This window comes from Leopardus geoffroyi, chromosome A1 (genome assembly GCF_018350155.1).
Source record: "Leopardus geoffroyi isolate Oge1 chromosome A1, O.geoffroyi_Oge1_pat1.0, whole genome shotgun sequence".
In the NCBI taxonomy this organism is placed as follows: Eukaryota; Metazoa; Chordata; class Mammalia; order Carnivora; family Felidae; genus Leopardus; species Leopardus geoffroyi.
In genome coordinates, this window is record NC_059326.1 from 173,096,972 (window position 1) to 173,124,640 (window position 27,669).

At 37.1% G+C, this 27,669-nt stretch overlaps 1 protein-coding gene across 12 annotated transcripts in view; it reads right to left on the bottom strand.

Moving 5' to 3' along the window:
* The window catches only part of NSD1 (nuclear receptor binding SET domain protein 1), a 147,579-nt gene that overhangs the window by 34,299 nt on the left and 85,611 nt on the right, over positions 1-27,669 (bottom strand). For all 12 annotated transcript variants that reach the window (XM_045447200.1, XM_045447278.1, XM_045447255.1 and 9 more), the window contains 8 exons: positions 19,491-19,615; positions 17,145-17,415; positions 15,844-15,953; positions 13,071-13,146; positions 10,593-10,711; positions 9,502-9,645; positions 7,184-7,307; positions 397-597 (listed from right to left, as the gene is read on the bottom strand). In XM_045447200.1, coding sequence (XP_045303156.1) covers positions 397-597; positions 7,184-7,307; positions 9,502-9,645; positions 10,593-10,711; positions 13,071-13,146; positions 15,844-15,953; positions 17,145-17,415; positions 19,491-19,615 — 1,170 coding nt within the window. The remainder of the gene's footprint in view (positions 1-396; positions 598-7,183; positions 7,308-9,501; positions 9,646-10,592; positions 10,712-13,070; positions 13,147-15,843; positions 15,954-17,144; positions 17,416-19,490; positions 19,616-27,669) is intronic.

Below are 27,669 nucleotides of genomic sequence, written 5' to 3' on the forward strand. Positions count from 1 at the left end.
AAAAAAATAAACCAACACAAAACAAAAACCTCAATTCTACCCTAAATCCATGTCTGAATGATATCACATCTGACAACCATAGATATAAAGGGTCCATAGGAAACCAATAATACACTTTGGTCTAATGGAGTAGGGGGAGAAAGGCATGTAGCACGATATTTTCTCAAACTGAGAAATCGAAATATTTCAAACCACCACATAACATTAGGGCTCTACAGAATACAATGTGGGAACTGCTAGACTAGTCCATTATTCTCCTCTCTCTCACATAAAATGCTGACACTCTTGACAAAAGCTAGAGAGGCCACGAAGAGATGCCAGATAGCACCTGGAAATACACACTGCCAATGAAAGCGAGGTTCTACAATTAGACTGGTCCATGTGAGAAACTCATACCTTTAGATGCAGAAACACTGGCTGGATTAGCAGCATGGCAGGTTATACAGATGTGGAGGGAGCACCGGAAGCCCTTGTTCTGCATAACAGTGGGTGGATACTTCTGGACACAGTCTTCATGGTAAAACTTTCCACACAAGGGCAAAAGGCACCTTTTAACATCTTCCCCACTCTGCTTACAAACAAAACAGGTATGGATTCCTGGGAAACCGAAATAAAGTAATAAATTAACACCAATTTAAGAGTTCATCCAATGCTAAAGCATTAGATGAAAGTTTGTAAGTACACAATTCTGTACTAAGTTCCAATATGGGGTGTGTGTATGCGTGTGAGTATGTGTGTGCGTGGGTGGGGGGGAGCGGGAAGGGTAGTTCCCATACCACCAAGCAATTCTCCAACACCAGCTAGGTATCTTACAATTCTGAGACTATATACCTGGCAATAACATCATATCCCACAGATTAAGGACTCAGTTCTACATGACTGCCCCATCCTCAACTTCAGATGCCACTCTCAAGTCCAGGTTGTCACCTATACTTCTGACTGGCTATATATCAGAGGTTCTCATGACCCTGTCTTCCTCAGGTTTGATTAGTTTGCTAAAATGGCTCACAGAGAAAGATTTTTATTTATTTACTGGATCACCGGTTTATTACAAAAGGTTGTAACTCATGAACAGCTAAATGGAAGAGACGAATAGGGCAAGATAGGAGGAAAGGGTATGGAGCTTTCATGACCTCTCCAAGAGGCACCACTTTCTTCTTAATCTCCACATGTTCACCAATCATTCAGAAGCTCTCTGAAACCCACCCTTTTAGGTTTTGATGGAGATTTCATTGCATAGGCATGGCGGATTAAACCACTGGCCAGTGATTCAACCTCCGGCCCTTTTTCCTCGCTAGAGATTAGGGGGCTAGGAATGAAAGTTCTAGCCCTCTTATCAGGATGGGTTCTTCTGGCAATCAAGCCCCCATCCTTAGGTGTGTCTTTCATTAACATAATAAAATACACACAAAGGACATCTTTATTACTCTCACCCCTTAGGAGACACCAAGGTCTTGGGAGCTCTGTGCCATAAACTAAAGACCAAAATACACATTTCTTAGTATAAATCACAATATCACAGTAAAGAACTTTCTAAGAGACTGATTAGGATGACAACGTGAACCCACTGAACAATCAATCACTACTGAGAAAATGTTGACAATGTTTGCTTGCTAATGTGACACAATAGGAACTACACATTACATACAAAGCATTCCTGCCAGAAGAAAACTGACCTGAAATTAATTCAGCCTCTAGATCTAACTACAAGTTTCCAGGAAATATGGAAGAGATAGAGGAAGAAGTTAAAAGGACACCTCAAAGATGCAATCAACCAAATTAACAATGTGGAAAACTGAGCAGGACAAATCACCGTTGTCTCAACAAATAAACGACACTTAAAAATAGGGTGGGAGTAGTAATGTTGTAGATTAAGAGAAATTAAGAGACATATCAAAAAATAAAGAAAACCTTATCTGGATCTTGATTCAAACACTATAAAAAGACATCTTTGAAACAAATTGGAAAATTTTTAAATGAGACTGGGTACTGTATAATTTTGCTACACATTAGATATATACCTTTAAGTAGTAACTGTTACACCTTTTGAAATACATGGGTAAACAGAGGTAGAACACCAAGAAGTACTGAAGCTAAGTGATGAATACGGGGGGAATCTTTACACTGTTCTACTTTTATAAATGTCTGAGGATTTCTTTCTTTTTTAATGTTTTTGAGAGAGAAACAGAGAGAGTGGGGGAGGGGCAGAGAGAGAGAGAGAGAGAGAGAAAAACACAGAATCCGAAGCAGGCTCCAATTCACAAGCAGTGAGATCATGATCTGAGCCAAAGTCACATGCTTAACTGAGTGAGCTACCCAGGTACCCTGAATGTCTGAGGATTTCTGTAATACAAAGTTTAAGAAAAGAAAAAAAAAATCCACCTCTCTCTGAGAAGCAATACAATGTAAAGGAAAAAGCTCAGGCTTGAAAGACACATCTGAACTTGCCTCTGACACTTGCTGGAAATAGAAGCTCATTAAAATAGCCCATCTCACCTATTAATAGTAAGTTTACCCAACTAATAATGATTTTAGGAAAAATTTTTAATTATGCATTTGGAAAGAGGCAAACTACTTACTGTCTAATGCCAAGTAACTCACAGCCAATATTAGATTAGAATAACCTAAATCACGGGACAGTCACTCCCCATTAGGAAAATAGGGTAAGAAATGACTCCTTTATTCTTACTCTATTCATCTTTACTAAAACCAGAATAGAATTTCCTACCCTCAAAAATAACTCTTTACCTCACGTCCTATACAAAAATTGATTCAAACTAGACCATAGACCTAAATATGAAACCTAAAACTATAAAATTTTCATTAGAAAACAAAGAAAAGTTTTGTGACACTGGATTATGCAAGATTTATTCAATATGACACCAAAGCAAAATCTCTAAAAAGAACTAATAAACTGAATTTCATGAAAATTAAAAACTGCTCTTCAAAAGACACCATTAAGGAAATGAAAGACCAACCCACAGATTGGTAGAATAATTTTAGAAGTATGTATCAGATAAAGAACTTGTGCCCAGAATATATACAACGGGCTCTTAAAACTCAAAAGTAAGAAAATAAACAAATTAAAAAAAAAAAAAAAAGGTCTGAACGGACACTTCATCAAGAAGTCAAAAAGCACATTAGGATTCACAGGGGCACATGGGTGGTTCAGTTTGTTGAGCGTCTCATGTCAGCTCACGTCATTATCTTATGGTTTCTGAGTTTGAGCCATGCTGTCAGTGCACAGCCCACTTTGGATCCTCTGTAACCATCCTCTCTGCCCCATCCCTGCTTGTACTCTCTCTCAAAAATGAACATTAAAAAAATTATTAAAATATATATATATATAAACAAAAACAAAAAAGATACACAATATCATTCATCATTAAGAAATGCACATTAAGGGGCACCTTGGTGGCTCAGTCGGTTGAGCGTCCGACTTCAGCTCAGGTCATAATCTCACAGCTCATGGGTTCGAGCCCCAAGTTGGGCTCTGTAATGACAGCTCGGAGCCTGGAGCCTGCTTCGGATTCTCTGTCTCCCTCTCTCTCTGCCCTTAACCCACTTGCATTTTGTCTCTGGCTCTCTCAAAAATAAATAAACATTAAAGAAAAGAAAGAAAGAAATACACATTAAAATAACAATGAGAAGGCACCTGGGTGGCTCAGTGGATTAAGAATATGACTCTTGATTTCGGCTGAGGTTATGACCTCACGATTCATAGGATCAAGCCCTGCATCAGGCTCTGTGCTAACAGGGTGGAACCTGCTTGGCATTCTCTCTCCCTCCCTCTGCCCCTCCTTGAGCACGTGTGCACACGCTTGCTCTTTCTCTCTCAAAATAAATATTTAAAAATAAAATCACAATGAGATACCATGATACATCTGTCAGAAGGGCTAAATTTAAAAAGACTGACAATACCAAGTGTTAATGAAGATGTGAAAGAACTGAAACTCTCATGCATTACTGATGAAAATTTAAAATGGTACAAACACTTTGGAATACAGTTTGAATGTTTCTTAAAAAATTAAACATATACCTACCATGCCATTCCACCCTTACGTATTTACACAAGTAAAAAGAAAATGTGTCCATCCAAAGACTTGAATGTTCACAGCAGCTTTATTAGTAATACCCCAACCTGAGAACAACCCAAATGTATATCAATAGATGAATGAATAAACCACCTGTGCTATATCCATACAATGGCATACTACCCAGCAATAAAAAGGAATGAACCTGCAACAATGTTGTTGAATCTCAAATTAACTATGCTGAGGGATGGTTTCACAAGGTGTTATATACACATACAGACATATATATGTCAAAACATATCAAACTACACTTTGTGCAGTTTATTGTACATCAACTATACCTCAATTACTATTTTAAGACAGAGAATGAACTACTGATACACACATTAACATAGATGAGCATCAAAAACGTTATATGGAGCCAGACACAAAAAACTATATATGTTTTGTTCCACTTATATATATGAAACCCTTAAAAAGGGTAAGTTTAATGTGTAGTACCAGAAAGCAGATCATTATTTGCCTGAAATAAGATTTGGGGGAGAGGGGAGCATAAGGATTAACTGTAATAAGTACAAGAGAACCTTCTGAAGTGATGGAAATGTTCTAAATCTTCTCCATGGTTGTGGTTACACAGGTGTATATAAATTTTATCAAAACCTATCAAAACATACATGAAAACGAGTGCATTTTATAGTAGGTAAATTATACTTCAGTGAGGCTAACTTAAAAAAAAATAGTTTTGCCTTAACTTGGTCAGAGAATATCACATTACAGTAAAGATAAGACAGTGGGGTGCCTGTGTGGCTCAGTCATTTAAGCATCCAACTTCTGCTCAGGTCATGATCTTGCGGTTCAGGAGTTTGAGCCCCGTGTTGGGCTCTGTGCTGACAGCTCAGAGCCTGGAGTCTTCTTCAGATTCTATCTCCCTCTCCCTCTGCCCCTCTCTTGCTCGTACTCTCTCTCTCTCTTTCAAAAATAAAATAAAATATTAAGAAAAAAAAAGGTAAGACTAGCAAAACTGGATCATTTGCACAAAAGGCAAGAAGCTCTAAGATTAGGATAAGAGATATGCACATACCAAAACATTTTTTTCTAAACTTCATTTACAGGGCTGGATGGCACTATTTTCCATAATGATCAAAAAGCCCACCATGCAGGGACAAAATGACCCACAGCTATCTTGTCTTCCAGCTTTTATTCACACGCTACTAAAAGTAGTGGCAGAAAGATGAGATAACTCAATGTGACAGAGCCACTTATTTAAAGACACAAGTTGGGGCGCCTCGGTGGCTTGGTCGGTTGGGCGTCTGACTTCGGCTCAGGTCATGATCTCACGGTCCGTGGGTTTGAGCCCCGCGTCGGGCTCTGTGCTGACAGCTCAGAGCCTGGAGCCTGTTTCAGATTCTGTGTCTCCCTCTCTCTGTGACCCTCCCCCGTTCATGCTCTGTCTCTGTCTCAAAAATAAATAAACGTTAAAAAAAAAAAAGAAAAAAAAAGTAAATAAAGACACAAGTTAATTCTGTCTCTTGTTCCCACATGGGCTACTCTAAACCTACACTCTATCCTTCAAGTGAGAGACCACCTTTCCCCATCATTCTCACCAATGTAAGAAAAAAACTTCAGCTTCCTTCTTCTGCCTCACAACTTCAAGGAACATTCCTATTTTATCTTTTTGCCTCTTCAAAATTATTCTCTCCTGTCTCTATAACTGTACTCCTCCAATGATTCCCTCTTCTGTTATAAGAATTTATTTCTCTATGTGGTTTTTAACCTTTATCCTACCAACACTCAAGATGTTCTTCCTCTTGACCCTATAATATCCTCCCTTCAACTACTGCCCTCTTTTCCATGGTATCAGGCTTCTATAAGAAATAGTGTATACTGGTATCCAGGCACCCTTCAACCTGGTTTAGTATGGCACCCTCTGGCAAAAAGTCAAGCCTTTCCTCACTGCCAAATACAACGGTCTCTTTTCACGCCAGGACCTCCTTGGTTTCTCTGCCACATCTGCCACTGCTTATGACACCCCACTGCCCCCGGCTTCACAGCCATTCTTTGACTAGCTCCTCCTCACATTCCAGTAGTTCTTCTATGTGGACATGCCCTAAGTACTGTTGTCCGCCCGCTTCTCACTCTACGCATGCTTTCACTCAGGGCAGGATCATGCACACTTACGATTTTAATGACTTAGGAGTGTAACAGCTGTCATCCCCCATTTTTTTATTACTTAAATGCTGTAACATTCAGTCCGACTTCACCTCATGTCATGAGTTCAAGCCCCACATCAGGCTCTGTGTTGACAGCTCGGAGGTGGGAGCCTGCTTCGAATTGTGTCTCCTTCCCTTTCTCTCTCTGCCCCCCCCCCCCCCCCCGCTCACTCTCTCTCTCTAAAAAATGAATAAACGTTAAAAAAAAATTTTTTTTTTTAAATCTGTAACATTCACATATAATGCTGAAGAAAGAACAATCTCCTTAGCACAGCCTGTGAGGTACTTTACAGGCTGGTTCCATCTGACCATTCTTAGTTTCTGACCCAATTTGTATATTATAACTCTTAAAATAGGTCTTTCTCTTTTGGTAAACAGTTTTGTTGACATATGATATACACACAGAAAAGTACAGCATCCTAAGTGTATAGTTCACAAATAACCATAAAATAAACTCGCTTATGTAATCACCAGTCAGCTCAAGAAACAGAAAACACTGACAGTAATCCAGAAATCCTCCTTGTCACTACCAATGCCTCTTCCCTAAAATACCTTAAACACACAAACCTATGCCTCCTATTCCCTAAACAGTCTATACTTTAATTATTGGACCTTCTATTCTTCCTCTCCCCACACCAATGACCATGTCTCTCTTAAAACCAAACTCAGTTTTTTTTCTCTGTGGCACTGGTTCATCTTTGTTTACCTATCACTTTAAATGTATCTCTACTACAATACTTTTGCACCGCATTATACCATAAAGTCATTATTCACTTGGAATTCTTTTCTATGGGCAAAGATTACAAAGCACCTATCCGTGTCTGCAGTAACTAGCCCAGTATCGCCACAAAAAAAGTGTATCCAATAAATGTTGGGTTTTCCTGAAAAACTTAAAACTCAGACCATCTTTGGAAGAAGACCCTCCTGTATCTACTTCACCTGTGCGACATTCATTGCAGATAAATTTTCCTCTCGGCATCTCAGTTAGTCCAAGGCACTCCAGGTGGAAAGCCCCACAGCACTGAGCCTCACATAACAGCAGCTCACCCAGTTTCTCACAGTTCTGTTAAGAGAAAGAAAACAGGTATGTCTACAGAAAAAGGATTTTAAAGTCCAGAACAGAAGGCCTTCATGAAGGCAGAGGTTAACTAGCAGCTTTCTAGAAAGCAGAAAGCCCTCTCTTTATTCAGCCAATATTTAGTGATTAACTCCTCTATGCCAGGTACCACAAGGTCCCTTGGCTTTCATGGTTCATGTATTCTAAGAACAGAAAATACAAGTAAACAAACAAACAGGAAAGATAATGATAAGATTAAGTAGAGAATTCAAATAGCTATTTTGGATTGGATGATTAGGAACGGCCTCTCAGACAGGGTTCTAAGCTACTAGTCAGTCATTTAGTCAGACAGAAAGACCAGGAAGACCAGTACAGAAAGTCCACAGACAGGAAAAACTATGTCATGTCTAAAAATCATAAGGAAAATCAGTGGACTAAAGTGGAACAAAAGTTAGAAGTGGTAGAAGATGAGGTAAGAAAAAGGCAACAGCCTGATTGTGTGGCCTTACACATTATGGTGTAGTTTCAGATTTTATTCTCATTACAAAGGTATACCATCAAAGGTCTTTACCAAGGGAAGGCTAAAATCAAATATTCATTTAAAAACAGATCTCTCTGATTACTACATGGAAAATGAGTTCAAGAATGAGATATGTGAGAACAGTAGCAAAGAGACAATCAAGGAAGCTACTCTAATAGTTCAAGCAAGAGATACTGACTAGCTAGACTTGAATTGTAACAGTCCCAAAAGGGCTCTACTCAAGGTTTGAATGACCTTTGAGATACATCTACAACCATCTCAGAGAGGCCACTTTTCTAAGATGATCTCATCTAAGATAGGGTGCCATTTTTGATAGAGCCTTAGGAAATAAAGATCTGGATGTTTGTTTCAAAACACCGTAAGATTTATGAAAATTCTACAAATTCCCAACATTTGTTACTTTTATCCCTCTAACATCCTGACTTGTTTCCCCACACTGATTAGCAGAAAAATATAAAAATGACAAAAAGTCTTATACTTACTGGGTGAGGAAAGGTGACTAGGCAAGTCTAATACATTTAAGAACCCAAGAAACAGAACTGGTCTTGGCCACTTAACATCATAACTTAAATAAACAAATGAGTAGGAGAACTTTGGGGAAAAGGCCAGAGGCAGCCAGGGTTAAGAACAGACAGACCCCCAAGGTCTTAATCAACCTATAGTGCAAGTTAGTCTTAAACTTTGTCTCTTTCATTATCTCCTATTCACATAAAAATTGACAACTGCCATGTTTTATATATTCACAGTGCCAGTGATACCAGCTTTTATATACAATAAACAAATCTGCTTTCATCATTTAAACAGGAAAACTTCAATTACAATACATATCAAAGAATAATGTTTTAAAATTAACCAAATGTTATGGACTAACCCTTTAATTGGGATGATTATGTAATTCATCTTTCAGATTAGGAACCATAATAAAAGGACACAATATTGATAAATTATACAAGGACAATAGATTTAAACAAAGAGTGCCCAAACAATCCAGGGCCATAAGGCCACTATATCTTTAACCATTTTTTCTTGATAATCTTTGTGGGCATACACTCTCTGAGAACTAACAGTGTGTTTGGGTGCTCATCCGAATATGATCAATCTTTATATAATAGCGAAAATGAACAAAGAAACAAAGTTGAAATTCTATTGTTCATCATAGCATATCCTGGGCTTGGGTTATTTTTATTTTTTAGCCGTTTTAATTAGAAAAGAGGAAGAAAAACCAAGTATCTTCAATTTTTTTATATGTCAGCTTTTAAGAATTTACAAAGGTAAATCAAGCCCATAAAGAGAGAGCATAATCAAAGCATCCATTTAATGGACTCTACTATCAAGTCTGATAAAGGCTCTTTAGAGAGAGGCAAGACAACAGAGTGGTTAGGACTCTAAACCCAGATTGCCTGGGTTTCAATCCTGGCTTTGCCGTGTGACTATAAGCAAGCTATGTAACATCTTTATGCCTCAGTTTCCTCATCTATAAAAGCGAGGGTAATAATGGTAATCTACTTTACAAGATTGTTAGGACTATATGATGTAATTTAAAGTGATGGAAACTCTTGACATATAGTAGGTACTACATATATACTTATTAAGACATGAAGAGGCCTTCTTTTAAAAGACAAGCAAGCAATCAAAATGCAAGTGGGAAACATCTTCTACCTGACAGACATTCTCCTTGAGTGCAGCTCCTCCGCCTCGTTCGCCCTGCAGCTTTTTCGATGCTGGCATCCCATGATCATTCTCTACACCCTCCTCAACAGTGTCCTTGGGGCTTGCAGCCGTTCTGTGTGTCATCAGTTCTCCCTTGCAGAGAAAAAATAATGTCCCATATCTGTATTATTCATGTCTCCTCCATTTGACCCCCGCCCTCTGGGCTGCTATTTGTCTAGCCATTAAGCACTTACAGATGTTCAGCCAATCACGCGGGCGGACTGCATGCAATGTTAGTTCTAACCCTGCTGTGATTGGGCGGGTAGTGGGCGCCTCATGCCCTGCCACTAACTGCTCTGAGGCTGTTCCACTGGAACTTTTTGAGCTGTTCCATTTTAAGGTTTCACTAAGGGAGAGAAAACATTCTTAAGTTTATTTGATTACTTATTTGTCCTTCCAAGATCAGTGTTTCCTAAATAATGCCCACCTTGGGCATTCTATTCAAATTATTCTGGAAAGAAACACTCTGTATCATAATGTGTAATGCTGACCTGACTTGTTCTATTTCTCTTTTAACTTGAGTTGAAAAGCCAGAGATAGCATCAATGACTGCACTGATGCTCTGCAAGGAAATGGTTTTAAATCTACCTTTGTTTCCTTAAAGCCAATGTTTATAAATATTATTCTAAAATTAAGCAGATGCTGGTTTCAAGAAATAAGCAAATTGAGTTTCCTTCCCCTCTAAATGTAGCAGTCTCAACTATAAAAGGGCAGTATGAAAGTTCACTCAGATTATATGGTTACTTGGCATTGTGCTCTTTGGTTTTAGAAAAAGCTTACTTTGTGATGAAACAGTTACAAAATTTATCAGACACCTAGAGCATAGGATGTTAAAGATCATACCCATAGTTGCCATATATTGTCTTGCCTGATTTTTACTAGCATCAGACTCTCTTTCTACTCCAGGATTCCTATTACAGCTTTTCATTAGCTATTTCAGTAGAACATTACTCTTTTACTCAAGGGAAAGAGGGATGTGGCCTCTACTGTGAAAAGTAGATTTGCTTTGGAAGGTCAAAAGATGAGGAACTGAGTAATACCTCTGAGATTGGAGTTTCTTTTGATGAGTCGTCATTTTTCATTTTTTTACAATGCACCTTGGCTGTAGAATGCCTCTGTCGTTTTCGCTTCCTTGGTTTATCAAATATCTTCGTAGTGCCTATGACAGGAAAACAGGTGTTACCTCCTGGCTAATCACTTACATGTCCAAGAACTCCTATCCTCAACTAAAAGGACCTCATAGAATTATGAGAATGTTAGAATAAAACTAGAATAAAAATGTTAGAAAAAATCCTCAACTAAAAGGACCTCATAGAATTATGAGAATGTTAGAATAAAAAACCAATCTTAAAGCCCATTTAATTCCCCAACTTTGTAGATGAGGGAAAAAGGCACAGGGTGGGGAGATTTACCCACCACGACTACATAATTAGTTGGGAAAATAGCTACACACATATAAATTCTGCCTCATACAGATTAAATAGTAAACGTATAAGTAGGTTAAAACAATTTCATTTTACATGATTGAAATGAAAAACTTCTTAATTCCTCAAAGGACTTTAACATCCTGTAAATGGGGAGGAAATACATTTAGTAGTCAGGAAAAGATACTAAAATTCGACCTCCACATTAAAGATAGTACATTATAGCACTATATGATTTAAGGATTAAGATGAAAAGCTGAAATACATAATATCTGGCTTGAGGAAAGGGAGATCTCCCTTAACACATTTAGTAACTTAAAGGATATTTAGCAATGGTACTATAACGTTGAACATCCAACAATTTAAAACATATGCCTGCTCTAACATGGCCTATATACAAAATGACATTCCAGTCCTTCCCTCATTATATTTTATACTTATTTCACCTCTCTGTTACAGAAGTATCAGGAATTTAAAGTAATATTTCATAAAATGTTCCAGGATAATTAGGCTAGGTATCAACATGAAGGCTAGACTTTGGAAAACTGGCTTAGTATTCTCTTCTTGGGACTGCCTGATACAGATGGAGAAGCTCTGCTATCAAAGCTGCTGGCTGCCTATAACTAAAAGAATAATTAACAGAATAGCAGAATGAAGGTTCAAACTTCTCAGTAGCTAAAATATTCAGATGAAATTTACAAAAGATAAAGAATAAGTTTTGGGTTTTACAAAAACTGGAGTATAAAAGTGTAAGAGAAGAGCTGATATTACTTTGAAAGTTTTTTTCCTAAAGCAAGCAAATTGATGAAATTATATTTTCACACAAGATTAACATAAGTGAACATATTGCTAGATTTACTTACTAAAAAACTTAATAATCATGGGTCACATTTAAAGATGTGCTCATTTAAGATCACATGCAATATACCTTCCCATGATACCCTTTGCTGGCACATCTGATGCTATGTGCTCAAATCTGGCCTAACACTTCAGAAATAACAGTAATCAATAAATGGCACCGGCAGATGAATGATCAAAGTGACACGAAGAATTGGCATGTAGAAAATTTGGGGTGTATAACAAGATGGTAGTGTCGCAATGAATGTGGTCAGGTCTGGAATTAGTCCTCCCAACTCTGCCACCTCTTTCATCTTCACATTCTTCTATAAAATAGGGATAATATGGATAATATCCTAATTCTCTATAATGCTTTCGATGGATTAGAGATTAACAGTCCTAAACAAAGGAACTGAGCAAAGGACATGGTAGAGCAAATGCACAAACTATGATTACTGTATCTGTTACTCAATAAAGAGCTGCCCATTCCTCCAATTGGCAGAACCAAGATCACCATGTCTAAGTTTCAGGAGTCAGATTAAAAAACAATTTAAAAGATTTCAAAGCCCTTAAGAAGCAACCACAATGGACCAGACTGAAATGTAAGCTCCCTTTTTCAAGCATATACTCACTCACCAAAGATCAAAGATGTGGTAAAAGAAACTAAGACTATTTGTGAAAGACTGGCTTAGATGACTTGTAATTTCCCTCTCAACTCAGACTCCTTATTTTCTGTCCTACACAACAAAAATTGAATCAAAGCCAAGAAAGTAATGATAGAGTTGGAGAACCATCTAATAAGAAAATTAAGTAGCTCATTTTCTCTATTGTTCCTACCAGTTACTTATTCTAACAGAATTCTAATTCCAGGATTCTACATTCTAAATCTGTAATTCTAATTTCAGCATGAAACTGAAGATGACCAGACAATTTTCTAGTGTCATGCATTCTATTGGGAAGCATATTTTGACAAACAAGTCTTTTTTTTTTTTTCTTTTTTAAAGTTTGCTTATTTATTTTTCAGTAATCTCCAAACCCAACATGGGGCTCAAACTCACAACCTTGAGTTCAACAGTCACGTGCTCTTCCAACTGAGCCAGCCAGGAGCCCCTTGGGCAAACAAGTCTTAGAAGTTGCAACCTTGCTGGTCTTGCTTACATATGTAACAACTTTTCTAGTTAGCTGACAAGGTGTTTCCTAGTTATTTCCACATTACATTTTTTAAATCTCAAACATTTAAATCTCAAAAATACGCACCTCCACCAAACTCTTTAGAATGAGATGCAGCACGTGATTCATTAATGTCATTCTCCAAGTGGCCAGCTTCATAACACTACAAATAAGTAAAATGCAACAGGTTTACAAAGGAACAGAAAATAAACCTTTTGTATTATATGCTAAAAGTTGAACTGTCTACTGTCACAGATACAGAAATCCTAGCTATATTAAAATTAAAAAAAAAAAAAATATGACAATAATGGATTGAACAGAAACTACATGGGGAAAGACATGAGATAAAACACAACAACAAAAAACACAACTCCAAAAGACTCATACAAACACATACTCCTTCAAAAACCAGGGATAAGAGGTGGGTGGGATTATGCAGCGACCCCCAATAGATCAAGCAGATACAGAATGCTGTTCTGATTGAAGTGGTAGACAAAGACAAAGGGCATGGTCCCAGAAACTGACCCACCATCTCTGTTCTATTTCATACCACCCTGTATTTAAAATCTATCTTCTTTTTTTTTTTTTTTTAATTTTTTTTTTTTCAATGTTTATTTATTTTTAGGACAGAGAGAGACAGAGCATGAACGGGGGAGGGGCAGAGAGAGAGGGGGACACAGAATCGGAAACAGGCTCCAGGCTCTGAGCCATCAGCCCAGAGCCCGACGCGGGGCTCGAACTCACAGACCGCGAGATCGTGACCTGGCTGAAGTCGGACGCCTAACCGACTGCGCCACCCAGGCGCCCCTAAAATCTATCTTCTTAAAACTGAATTTATGCCATTATTTTTACAAAGACTTATTTATTTGATGAATTCTAAATATTAAGGAGCTCTGGATCAGTGCTCACTTCAGAAGCACATATACTGGAAAGCTCTGAACCACAGAATGTCTTCCTGATTTAAGTGGCTGCAGGTTAATGTAAATGAAAGCAACATTAAAACTCAAAACACTTAGATATCAAGAGTAATTTCCTACACATGTTATACCCCTACTAATAATGCCTGTATAAATTAGTTCCAGTCCAAGAAAATGGCTTCTCCTACAATAAAAATATTCTTCAACATGAGTGTAAAACAAAATTTAGTGGCCACAAAAAGTCAACATAATGGATGCTATTCTTGCTGTAAAGGTACTAGAAGTTGGGGTGAAAACAAGACAAAATACACAGCAAATTTCCAAATGCTCACCATATAGATTAATCAAACCATTCACTTACTGTATGTCAATTACATATCAATAAAATGGGGCGGGGGGATCATTTACTTAATTGCCCCAAATTCTGCTTTTCTTTAAAATCTGTCATTATCTCACTTCTAGCAGTGATCCCACAGCCTTACATAATTCACCTTGTATAACACTACTAAAGTTATCACCTGATTGCAAATGTCCCTTCCACTCTCAAAATATTCAACTGAATCCCAATTTCCCTGTCCCTTACAATATACCTCTTTCAACAATCTTAAAAATGGCTAAGATTTGAGTAAGACAGAGCCAGGGGAAGCACTGCAGAAGAAAACTATCACAGCCTTAAAAGTATAAGGTGCAATGATAGGATGATGATTTGGGGACATGATACTGTTACTGATCGTTGTACAAACTGCAGATAAAGTTCAGAGAGCAGATGAACCTAAGAATTGAAAAGTCCATGTCCAAAGACAAAATCCCAGTCTTAGGACATTGAAAAGAATAAAAGAACTAAAGAATATAATGCAGCCTTTAAAATGAGGTACAAAAACACAAATATTGAGTTTTACATTTACATGCTAATTGACATGGGTGAATATCTAACAAAAACAAAACTAGAGTCTTCAATATAGGATTAAATGATAGAAGGCTGCTATAGCTGAGGAAAAAAGTCTAAAAACTCAATTTGTGATTTGATTGCAATCTCCATTTTTTTCTTTAAAGAAGAAAATTTAAGAGGAAATCTGTGGGGCGCCTGGGTGGCTCAGTCAGTTGAGCGTCCAACTTCAGCTCAGGTCGTGATCTCACAGCTCTTGGGTTCGAGCCCTGCGTCAGGCTCTGTGCTGGCAGCTCAGAGCCTGGCGCCTGCTTCGGAATCTGTGTCTCCCTCTCTCTCTGCCCCTAACCCACTCGCATTCTGTCTCTGGCTCTCTCAAAAATAAATAAACATTAAAAAAAAACCTTTTTTTTTAATTTAAAAAAAAAAAAAAAAAAAAAGGAAATCTGTGTATCCTAACAACTTAATTTCTAAAACCCTGAATTACTCCTCATACATATGGGCAACAGGAAGTTTCTTAAAAATTAATATCCAGCTATCATCATTATAGAATTAGAAAACAATTTTCTATCTCCATCTACTATTTAATGATGCCTTCTTGGCTAATGAAAACCAAATCTGCAAACTCAAAAACTTAAGTTCAAATATTTCTATTTGGTTTATAAGTGAGCTGAGTCTTTTCTTAGCTGGTATGAAAACAGGGCAGTGGGATAAGAGTAGGTTAGTGGCGTATACAGACAGAAGTGAGGTAGAAATCAGGTTAAGAGATTTGAGCCTGGAAAAGAAATGACAACAAACACAAATTTTACTCAATCTTAAAACCTTTTTTCATTTTCATTTGAAAAGAAAATCTAAAAACAACTGATACACATGTCCATACAAATGGAGAACAGTCTCTCAATATAGAATCTTAGACCAAATGTATATACTATAACATTCTGTAATTTCTATGTTAAGTGTGCATCAATGTTGCTAAGTATTACTAAAAGCTCTGTTTTTAAAATCACATATTTCCATATGGTTTAATCATATTTTAGAATTGACTAAAATAACATACCTTTTTAGAAAGACCAAGATCCCCTTTCTTAGGCATAAATCCAGGGTCTAAATCATTGGATTCAAGAAGTTTCTTAGTTGGTTTTCTCTGACGTTTACTTTCATAATTTCCTGAAATGCATATATCTTTTCATTAGATGATTTAGAAACTGAGCACATGCTAATTAAAAAAAAAAAAAAAATCTATATGCCACAGAAAAATGAATCACCGTATTTTTTGTTTTCCTCCTCATCTTCTGGGTAGGGACAGGATAGGAATTTATTTATTCTAAAATATTAGTTAACATAAAACAAGAAAATAGTTCTCAATGCAGATACAAACTAATGTGAAGATATTTTTATATACATCTCTCATAAAAGGACTAAAGGAAAAATCAAAAGGGCAAAACTGCTTTTATATTAATTAACTGTTAGTAAGGAAAAAAGAAGTAAGGTGGAGTAGAGCCTGAATTCCAAGCATAACAGCACCAAGATTACAATTTTTATTCTACTCCTAAACAAATAAAAGAGACATTTACTTTGTAGGGCTGTTCTTAAGAATTATATAAAAAAGCCTAATAACAGAGCTTGGTTCATAAATAATGAGATAGTAACTATCATTATTACTCCTTTTAAAAGTATTTGTGATTCTGCCTTAATTAAGCACAATTGGGATACTTTTTTTTACTTTAAGGAATAACACCACAAGCTACTGTTGGGAATATAAAAAAGTTACATTCAAAATTTTCCTTGGGTGACAATAATATTCAAAAGTCAGAAGGTAAATTAAAGACCATATGTTTAGATCCAGCTCCCACCAGGTTGACATGTATATAAAGAATGATAAAGTGAAAAGCAATTGGTTAACTTCAAGGGAGAATTTATAATTAGCTGCTTACTATGTGTCAGGTAAATTACATTATGATGTCCATTTTATATATGAGGAAACATGTTGAGAGGTTAAACAACTTTCTAAGTAACACAAGGATTGGTAGAGCTAGTATCTGAAGCATAAGTTTCATTTGTTTATTATACTGTGTGGTGCCCCTCCCTAAAACACTGTTATCCTAAGTATTCACTCACATGGTGTTTGATCAACAGTCATGAAGATCAACAGTAGAGTAAGGAGAGTAGTTTTTAAAATGTCTTCTGGACAGAGTACCCCCAATTCATGGTCACTGAATTACATTCAATTAGCCAGCACTTTTGGGATTTCCAGGAGAAAAGTGGGTAGTTTGTTATATAGAGATACACTATTAGCTTTTCATCACAACATACTAAAATCCTATCCACTTACATACTGAGACCCCATCCCCATCTTACCTGGTGTTTTAACTAGCAATTCCTCAGACTCAAGGGCAGGCCGTGGAGAGACTTCCGGAGCCACAGGCACAGACAAGGTCAGCTGTGGCAACTCAGCATGTCCACCTCCAAGTTCTGACTGAGCCAAGGGCCCTTCCAAAAACGGAGCCTCCCTTTCAAGAACTGGAGGCTCTTCTTTGGTTGAAATCAAAGAATTCTCATCCACCCGCTTGTTCTGAGCACTAGATCGACATCGGGCTAAAAGGCTTTCCTCTTCACAGCGGGAACTTACCTAAGGGCAAAAAATAGAAGTAGAATCCATAGACCACAAAGTTACTGTAATTCCAGTGTTAAAAAGAATAATGCACTTAAAAATGAAATTCTGACACATGCTACAACATGAATGAACCTTGAAGATATTACACTAAGTAAAATAGGCCAGACATAAAGAATGAATATTGTATGAGTCCACTTATAATGAGGTAACTAGAATGGTAAAAATTCATAGAGACAGAAAATAGAATGGTGGTTGCCAAGGGCTGAGAAGAGAGTAAAGTAGGAAGTTATTCTTTAACAGGTACAGAGTTTGAGTTTGCCAACATGAAAAAAAGGTCTAGAGATGATGGATGGTGGTGCTGGTTGCACAACAATGTGAATGAATGTACTTAAAGACAGAGAACCGTATACCTAAAAATGTCTACAATTCTAAATTTTATATGGATTTCACTATAGTTTTTTAAAAAGGGGAAAATGCAATTAAGATACAGTAAAACTATAAAAATTCTTTAAGGCCATAGTGATAATCCTCCCCACCCAAAAAAGATTTTTTTTTTTTTAATGTTTATTTATTTTTGAGAGAAACAGAACATGAGTTGGGGAAGGGCAGAGAGGGAGACACAGAATCAGAAACGGGTTCCAGGCTCTGAGCTGTCAGCACCAAGGCAGGGCTCAACCCACAAACTGCGAGATCATGACCTGGGCCGAAGCTGGACCCTCAACTGACTGAGCCACCCAGGTGCCCCACACACATACTGCTTCTTGATCAAAGGGAGCAAAATATGACTTAGAAGAAATCAGTCAAGACTGTAGACAACTGAATGTTAAATACCTTCTAATGTCATGGAATATATGACACAATAGCACCTATAATTTAATCTAGCTAAAATTGTTTAATGTGAATCCATCAAATTGTTTTCGACTTAGTAAGAAAGAGGATAGATTAGTGACACCTATGAAGAAGCAATCATACAAATCTAGAAGGGAGATATTGTAAAGGTACTCACTCTCATTACTTAGATACATAGGGTCATAAAACAGGGGAACTGTTCTGGATTTAAAAGAAATTTAAGAAATGTAACAACCAGATACAACGTGTAATCCTGGAATGGATAAACCAAATATAAAGGTTAAAGGACAAGTGAGGAAAGCTAAATATGGATTTCTTATCAGATAAACTGATCATATGAGATATAGTAATGCTTTATCAGTTATGAAGGAAAACGTTCTATTTTTTAGAGGCGCATATTATTTAGGAGGAGAAAGTAAAGTGTCTTAAATTTACTTTAAAGTACTTCAGCTTAGGGGCGCCTGTGTTGACTCAGCTGGTTAAGCATCCGACTTCAGCCTAGGTCATAATCTTACAATTCCCGAGTTCGAGCCCCGCATCGGGCTCTGTGCTGACAGCTCAGAGTCTGGAGCCTGTTTCAGATTCTGTGTCTTCCTCAATCTCTCTCTGTCCCTACCCCACTCGTGCTCTATTTCAATCTCTCGAAAATAAAATAAATAAACATTTTAAAAAATTCAATGAAAAAAAAAAATAAAGTGCTTCAGCTTAAAAAAACTGAATTAAGGGGCACCTGGGTGGCACAGTCAGAAGAGTGTGCAACTCTTGAACTCAGGGTCATGAGTTCAAGCCCCAAGTTGGGTGTAGAGATTACTTGAATAAATACAAAACTTCAAAAAAAATTGAATTAAGAAATAAAGCAAATAAGGTATCAATAACATTTCCTTAAAAAAATTACGATCCTAAAAAAAAAAATTACGATCCTACCATACAAATTTATATTCTATGATTTTACTAAATACTTCACCCTAAATCATTAAACACTCTTTGAAAGAAAAGGGAAAAATTTATATATATATGTAAATATATATATATTACTATACACAGTGCATAGACACATTTATACATTTCTTGTATAACTAGCATATTCTAGGTACTGTGCCAGAAGCTGGAGCTAAAAAGCTGAAAAAGTAAGATCCCAGTTAAGAAATTTATTATCCCATGCAGACAAAATATAATATTGAAGGCAAATCTGCAGTATCTTAAAGGATTGATGAAAAGACTGTTGAAATGTTGGAACATACCTTGTGCACCTGTTCCTGCACCTTCTTTTGTTTTTTCTTAGGAGCAAATATCTGATCATATTCTTCTGTATATTCCAGAAGCCACTTGCTTGGCTTCCTAAGACGCTTCTTCTCTGACCGCATAGCTAAAAGAGGAACAAGTTCATATTAACCAAAAAAGTTAGAGGAAAACTCATTGTTTCATACAACCATCCCTGCACTCTCAAAGGTACAGAGATGAAAAACTCTTGTTTTTCAAACACTCTGCTTAAGCTCCAAAAGGCTAAAAGTGATTTGCTATGGTTTCTCATATGCAAAAGTCGAGAGGGGAGAGACTTGTGTTGCTCTATACACATACACATAGCCCATCTGAAGTTAAGGAAAAGATTAAATTGAAACTAACTGGTATTCCATAGTGACAGATACAGCTAATATTAAAATATAGTCTAAATCAAGCAAATTCAAAAAATATACAATGAGTTTTTTAATAACATCTCTCTGGATTATGCAGAATACTGGATGGATATTCAGATGAAATATTTACCTAATCAGTACTACCATGTGAATTTCAAAAACAATTTACATAAACTTCATATCATAGTTGTAGTGAGTTTCACATTAGAAACGGGAGTATTTCTAGGGGCGCCTGGGTGGCGCAGTCGGTTGGGCGTCCGACTTCAGCCAGGTCACGATCTTGCGGTCCGTGAGTTCGAGCCCCGCGTCGGGCTCTGGGCTGATGGCTCAGAGCCTGGAGCCTGTTTCCGATTCTGTGTCTCCCTCTCTCTCTGCCCCTCCCCCGTTCATGCTCTCTCTCTGTCCCCAAAAAAATAAATAAACGTTGAAAAAAAAAAAAAAAAAAAATAAAAAAAAAAAAAGAAACGGGAGTATTTCTAAACAGAATCATTTAAAAATATGTAATTAAGTATATGTACACCATTATCTCAATGACATAAAATGTATATGCCATGTATGTCAAAGGCAGAAAATAAGATAAAAATACATAGTCTGGGGTACCAAAAAAAAAAAAAAAAACCTGTCATATTTTATGGTCAAAATTTCAAAGTATCACACCAGTTTTCTCTGAATTAATGGTAAAACAATAATCTATTATAGTTTCCTGATAGACCTTTGTCTCAGCTTAACATGCTATCATCATTTTACAAGGTTTTTGGAGCAAAAGCTAATGCATACAGAATGTAAGATACAGTGTACTCAAGAAGCAAGAGGTATTTCATGACACGACGACCTCAGAGGGAACAATTTCTGCCTCAGTTGAATGTGGCAATACTGACGTTCTCTCAATAAAAGAAATGCAAAAGTTGAGACTAAAAGGAAAAGGTCAAATTACAGCTTGGCAAAGGCTTTTACTCCTTAGATACAAGCCATAAAACTGTATTATGACAAAATATGGAAAATAATTTTAATTCTAACTACTATAATTTCACAATAATAATATACCACTTAGTTATTTAAATCTAATATAAAAGGAGTTGAAAACGTATATTCACCTGAAAACCTGCACATCATTAAAATTTTTTTTCAATGTTTATTTATTTTTGAGAAAGAGAGAGAGAGAGAGAGAGAGAGAGAGAGAAAGAGAGAGACGCGAGTTGAGGAGGGGCAGAGAGAGGAGACACAGAATCTGAGGCAGGCTCCAGGCTCTGAGCTGTCAGCACAGAGCTAGACACGGGGCTTGAACCCACAAACTGTGAGATCATAACCTGAGCTGAAGTCGGACACTTAACTGACTGAGCCACCCAGGCACCCCTGCACATCAATTTTTAAAGCAGCTTTATTCCTAATTACCAAAACTTGGAAGCAACCAAGATGCAGGTGAATGGAAAGATAAACTGTGTTATGTCCAGACAATAGAATATTACTCAGCACTAAAATATCAAGCCATGAAAAGACATGAAAGATATTTAAATGCATATTACCAAGTGAAAAAAGCCAATCTGAAAAGGCTACATACACACTATAGGATTTCAACTATATGACATTCTGGAAAAGGCAAAACTATGAAGACCATAAAAAAATGGTTACAGGGTGAGGAGGGGAGGCCTAGCAGAGAAAGAGGGATAGATAGATAAGCAGAGCACAGACTTCAGGCAATGAAAATAATTTGTAGGATACCATAATCATGGAAAAATGTCATTACACATTTGTCCAAACCCAAATAATGTACACCACCAAGAATGAACCCCAAGGTAAACTATGGACTTTGGGCGATTATAATGTGTCAATGTACGTTCATCAATCGAAACAAATGTACCACTCTGGTGGGGGATATTGGTAACAGGAAAAGTTGTGTGTGTGGACAGAGTGGGCAATCTATGTGTCTTACCCTCAATTTTGCTGTGATCCCAAAACTGCTCTAAAAAAATAAAATATTAACAAAAAATAAAAAGTTAATGGTAGAAGCTGAAATAACTACCAAATTTATATACCTATAGAGCTCCCACTATAATTATGGGGCTTGTTAAACCTTTCAACCAATGCAATTTTCCTAACAACATTTTTAGACCATAAACCTGTAAGTGATCCAAACTGGTATTTCCCAAGCAAGTATTTCAAAAGAAGTTAAAATACCCAAAGCCAAGCAATTACTTAAAATGTTCCCCTCAAATAATATCTGAAAAATCTCTCTTAGAGCAAAGAAATAGCCAAATAGATCTTTAAATAAATATATACATCTGTACCTATGATAGTTGATGGGTAATAACTTTATGCTCTGAGGCAAATACATTATGCCTTTAATATATTCCCATTAGACATAGCATCCAAGTTTTTTAAACACCAACAGCATTTTTTAACACAAGTAAGACCAAAGAAATGATAGGGAATAACAGGGATTTACTATGCCCAAGTCACAGTTCAGCCATGTCATATTCATGAATTTCTAATCTTCAATCTACAAGATAGGTGATAACATCCCCATTTTATAAAAAAATGCAACTGAGGCTTGAAGAGGAAAGTGTCTTGCCTAAGCCCATTCAAGTTAGTCCATTATTTAAGTGGCAAGGCAGTGATTCGAACCAAAATCTGTCCACACTCCAAAACCATTGGGTACTTTTTACTAAAACCTATCCCTGTGTTGTCACATCATCATATTCCTCAACCAGTCTCCCTGCCCCCATCTATCACTACTTCCCCACACTAATTAAATCTCAGTCCTACAGAGGTTGTGTTCTCTCCTTTGTTGTCTTAAAAGGCTGCATGGGCTAATCCTTCTTTCTTTTCCTCCTGAAGCCTCTGTCCCCCATTCTACCTTTGGGTTCACTTCTCTCACAGAGTAACTTCTCAGATTAAGCTTTAGTCCTTTACCTCTCCACTTCCTTGAGATCCACAAGAAAATCAGCAAAAACACAAAAGACCTAGAAATTAAGAGGAACACTGTATCTGACATACCTATTAGAGGTTCCTGCACAAGTGCATGCATTGCTCTTCACCAAGTTATATAAAACAATCCTTTAAAGGTTTAGGGTTTGGCACACTACCAATGGGACTATTTTTATAAATAATGTCTTACTGGAATACAGCCATGCTCATGTATTTACTAATGACTTATGACTGCTTTTGTGCTAGAGAGTTGAGAGTGACAAGACAGTATGGTTTCAAGCTTAAAATATTTACTATCTGTCCTTTTAAGGAAAGGATTACCAATCCCCCCTCCCCTTAAATGTACAATAGAGTTAACACCCTGTAAATAAAAACAGCCTGATCACAACTGAATGACTTAAAACCTAAGATGCTTCCTGAACTTCTGTTCCTGAGCTTGTTTCTTGTCCTCCTCAACTACACCTGCCACCACAACCCCCTACTCCCACTTATGTTCTCACCTAGATTGCTCATCCCACAAAACCACAGTTGAGCTGAAAGCACCTGGAGAAATAACTCACCATATCCAACTATTCTACTAATGGCCAAAAGGAAATGACTTGCCAAACCAACATAAAGAATATCAAGAGTAAAAGAGGAATATGACCTTCTGGATACTAAAGGTAAATATTAAAAGGCAGAAAATTACAAAAGCTAATGGAGAGAGGAATAAATTATGCAAATCTCAATACATGGCACAGAGCAAATATGAAACTGAGCAGGAGCCAAAGTATAATCATAATTAAGTTTCTTGGCAACTACATATCAATTCCTAGCACAGAGCCAGGACCTGTTGTAAAGATTGGAGACACACTACTCATACAGGACAAGCCTAGCAATGTCTTTTTTGACTACAGAGTGTATATATACCAGCTAAAATAATGAAATATCCATAAAGTTAAATCAACCCCAAATTTTCACAAACTGAAGAAAAGACAAATAAAATGTGGATAAATAAAATGTGGTGTACCTATACCCTGGAATACTATTCAGCAATAAAAACCAAAATATTGAGGGGTGCCTGAGTGGCTCAGTTGGTTAAGCGTCCAAATTTGGCTCAAGTCACGGTCTCGTGGTTCATGAATTCAAGCCCTGCATCAGGCTCTGTGCTGACAGCTTGGAGCCTGCAGCCTGCTTCAGATTCTGTGTCTCCTTCTCTCTGCCCCTCCCCTGCTTGTGCTCTGTCTCTCAAAAATAAATAAACTTTAAACAAACAAAATATTGATACATGCTACAATATGGATACCCACAAAAACATTATGCTAAATGAAAAGAGCAAAACACAAAAGATCACATACTGTATGATTCCATTAATATGAAACGTCCAGAAGAGGCAAATGGTGGGGGTTTGGGGGTAGAATCAGTGGTTGCTGGGGCTAGGAGTACAAATGAACTAGCTATAAATGGGATGGAGGACTCTCACTGGGTAGAACAAATGTTCTAAAACTGATTTATGGGGATGGTTGCTCAACTCAATAAATTTACTAAAAGTCACTTACTTATGCACTTAAAACGTATGAACCTTATGGTGTATAAATTGTACCTCGTGCTCTCTTTCTCAAAATAAATAAACTAAAAAAAAAAAAAAATACTGAATTACAGTTCTTTTCCTAAAGAACTACATTACAGTAAGTACTAAGAGCAACATCACTCCTCACTACACATTATTAACCCTTGTCATACACCTACTTTCCTAGTTTGGAAACCTCAGAGGCAAAAGAGATAAAGGAAGGGGGGAAAAAAGGCAAAAGTCCACACATTCCTTCATAATAATAAAGTTACTGAGCCCAACCTCCTGTTGAAAACAAGTAAAAATGCTACAAAATGTTTTTAAAACTACTTTAAAAGCAGCAAAGCACTGACAAGATTGTAATGAACTACAAACCAAAAATTACAAGTAATAACTAGAGAAATAAAGCAATGAAATGGATTAGGTCCTGAAGACTTTGAGATCCAGCTAAAGCATACGAGGCAGAAGTTTGAGAGAGAATAAACTAGGGCCCCAAATAACTCTTATCCTCAGAGTTACAGTAAAGCAAAAGAACACCATGTCCCAGCCTCCAGGAGACCACAAGGAAAGGTACCTTGGCAAGAAGTAGAAGGGGAGCAGGAGGGAAAATAAGTCCTTGAGAAGCTGTGACTGGTGCTCCTGTGGATTTGTAGCTCCCATAAGAAAATCAAGCAATTGATGTAAATTACGAAAAATAAATTATTAAAAAAAAAAGTCAAGCAATTAGTACATCATGTTTAACAGAATAAAGGGCATAAAAAGGAATGATCATCCTAACAGACACAGAAAAATCACCTAACAAACCAGGAATAAAAGGCAACTTTCTCAACTTGAAAGGTCATCTATCAAAGTCATAGCTAACATCATAGTTAATAGTGAAAAATTGGGTATCTATGCCCTAAGATCAGGAACTAGACAAGAGTGCCTGTTCACTCCACTTATGCTTAACACTGCACTGGAGGCTCTAGCTAGGGCAATTAGTCAAAAGGAAAATAATAAATAAATAAATAAATAAATAAATAAATAAATAACCAGATGAGAAAGGATGAAGTAAAAGTGTATTAGTTGATGACATGATCATGTGCATAGAAAATCCTAAGGAATTCAAAATAAAATAAATTAGAACTAAAAAATGAGTTCAGCAAGGTTGCAACATGCAAAATCAATATACAAAAATCAAGTGTATTTCTGTATACTTGTAATGAACAACCCAAGAATGATCATTTTCATATCTCATTTGTAATAGCATCAAAAAATAAAATTAAAAAAATAAAATATTTAAGAATAAATTAAACAAAAGAACCACAAGAATTAGACACAGAAAACCGTCCTGTGGTTCATAGTTTAGAAAACTTAACAATGGCAACACTGCCGAAACTAATCTACAAATCCAGCACAATTCTTATCAAAATCCCAGCTGGCTTTTTTGCAGAAATTAACATGCTGGTCTGAGAATTACAATGGAAATGCACAAGATCCAGAAAAGTCAAACAATCCTGAAAATTGACAAAGTTGGAGGACACACTTTCCAATTTCAAAACTACAATAATTACTACAAAAATAGGGCAAGTTAAGACTTTGTGGTACTGACATGGTAAAAACAAAACATATATATATCAGGGAGTCTGGGTGGCTCAGTTGGGTAAGAATCTGACTCCAGCTCAGATCATGATCTAACGGTTTATGAGTTCAAGCCCCACACTGGACTCTCTGCTATCAGCACAGTGGCTGCTTCAGATCCCCTCTCTCTCTGCTCATTCCCAGCTCATGCTCTCTCTCAAAAATAAACATTTAAAAATAAATAAAAGACAAATGACCATAAAAAATAACTATAATTTAAAAACTACGTTGAGGGAGGGCACGCCTGGGTGGCTCAGTGGGTTGAGTGTCTGACTTTGGCTCAGGTCAGGATCTTGCAGTTCTTGAGTTCCAGCCCCAGTCAGTCTCTGTGCTGACAACTCAGAGCCTGGAGCCTACATCAGATTCTTTGTCTCCCTCTCTTTCTGCTCCTCCCCCATTCGTGCTCTGTCTCTCCCTCTCAAAACATAAACGTTTAAAAAAAAGAAATTAAAAAAAACAAAAGAAAAAAGAATTAACGCCAGGGTGCCTGAGTGGATCAGTTAAGCATCCAACTTTGGGTCAGGTCATGATATTGCAGTTCATGGGTTTGAGCCCTGCACTGGGCTCTCTGCTGTCAGCACAGTGGCCACTTTGGATCCTCCATCCACTCCCCTTCTCTCTGCCTGTCCCTTGCTCTCTCTTCAAATAACTAAAAATAAGGGGCGCCTGGGTGGCGCAGTCGGTTAAGCGTCCGACTTCAGCCAGGTCACGATCTCGCGGTCCGTGAGTTCGAGCCCCGCGTCGGGCTCTGGGCTGATGGCTCAGAGCCTGGAGCCTGTTTCCGATTCTGTGTCTCCCTCTCTCTCTGCCCCTCCCCCGTTCATGCTCTGTCTCTCTCTGTCCCAAAAATAAATAAATGTTGAAAAAAAAAAAAAATTTTAAAATAACTAAAAATAAAAATAAAAATAAAAATAAAAAAGAATTAATGCCAAAATTTCTCAAACTCTTCCAAAACACTGAGGAGAGAATATTTCCAAATTCATTTTATGAAGTGAGCATTACTCTAATGCCAAAGCCAGACAAATATACTTAAAAATTAAAAAAAGAAAAATTTAACCAATATTCCTTACGAACATTGTTGCAAAAATTCTCACAAACATTAGCAAACTGAATTCAACAGAGCACACTGAAAGGATTACACACCATGACCAAGTGGGATTCACCCCTGGGATAGAAGGATGGTTCAACATATTTTTAAAAAAAGTAATAAAGACATTAACAAAATGAAAATCACATGACCATCTCAACTGATGCAGAAAGGGCTTGACAAAATCTAACTTTTTTTTTTAAAGTAAGCTCTAGGCCGAACATGGGGCTTGAACTCATGACCTTGAGCGAGTCGGACACTCCTCCCAATACTTGTTCCTTAGAAAAACATTCAACAAACTAGGTAGTCACATATGTAAATCCGTGTGGGGGCTGTGTGTGCGTGTGAGAGAGAGAAAATAGCATATATTTCATATATGAAAATACCATAACATGATATTCTATCATAGAAACTGAAAGCTTTTTCTCTAAGATCAGGAACAAGGCTAGGATGACCACTCTTGCCACTTCTACTTAACATAATACTGAAGTCCAAACAAGAGCAACTAGGCAAGAATTAGAAATAAAAAACATCCAAATTGGTAAGAAAACAGTAAAATGGTCTCTGTTCACAGGTGACATGATCTTACATGAAGAAAATACTAA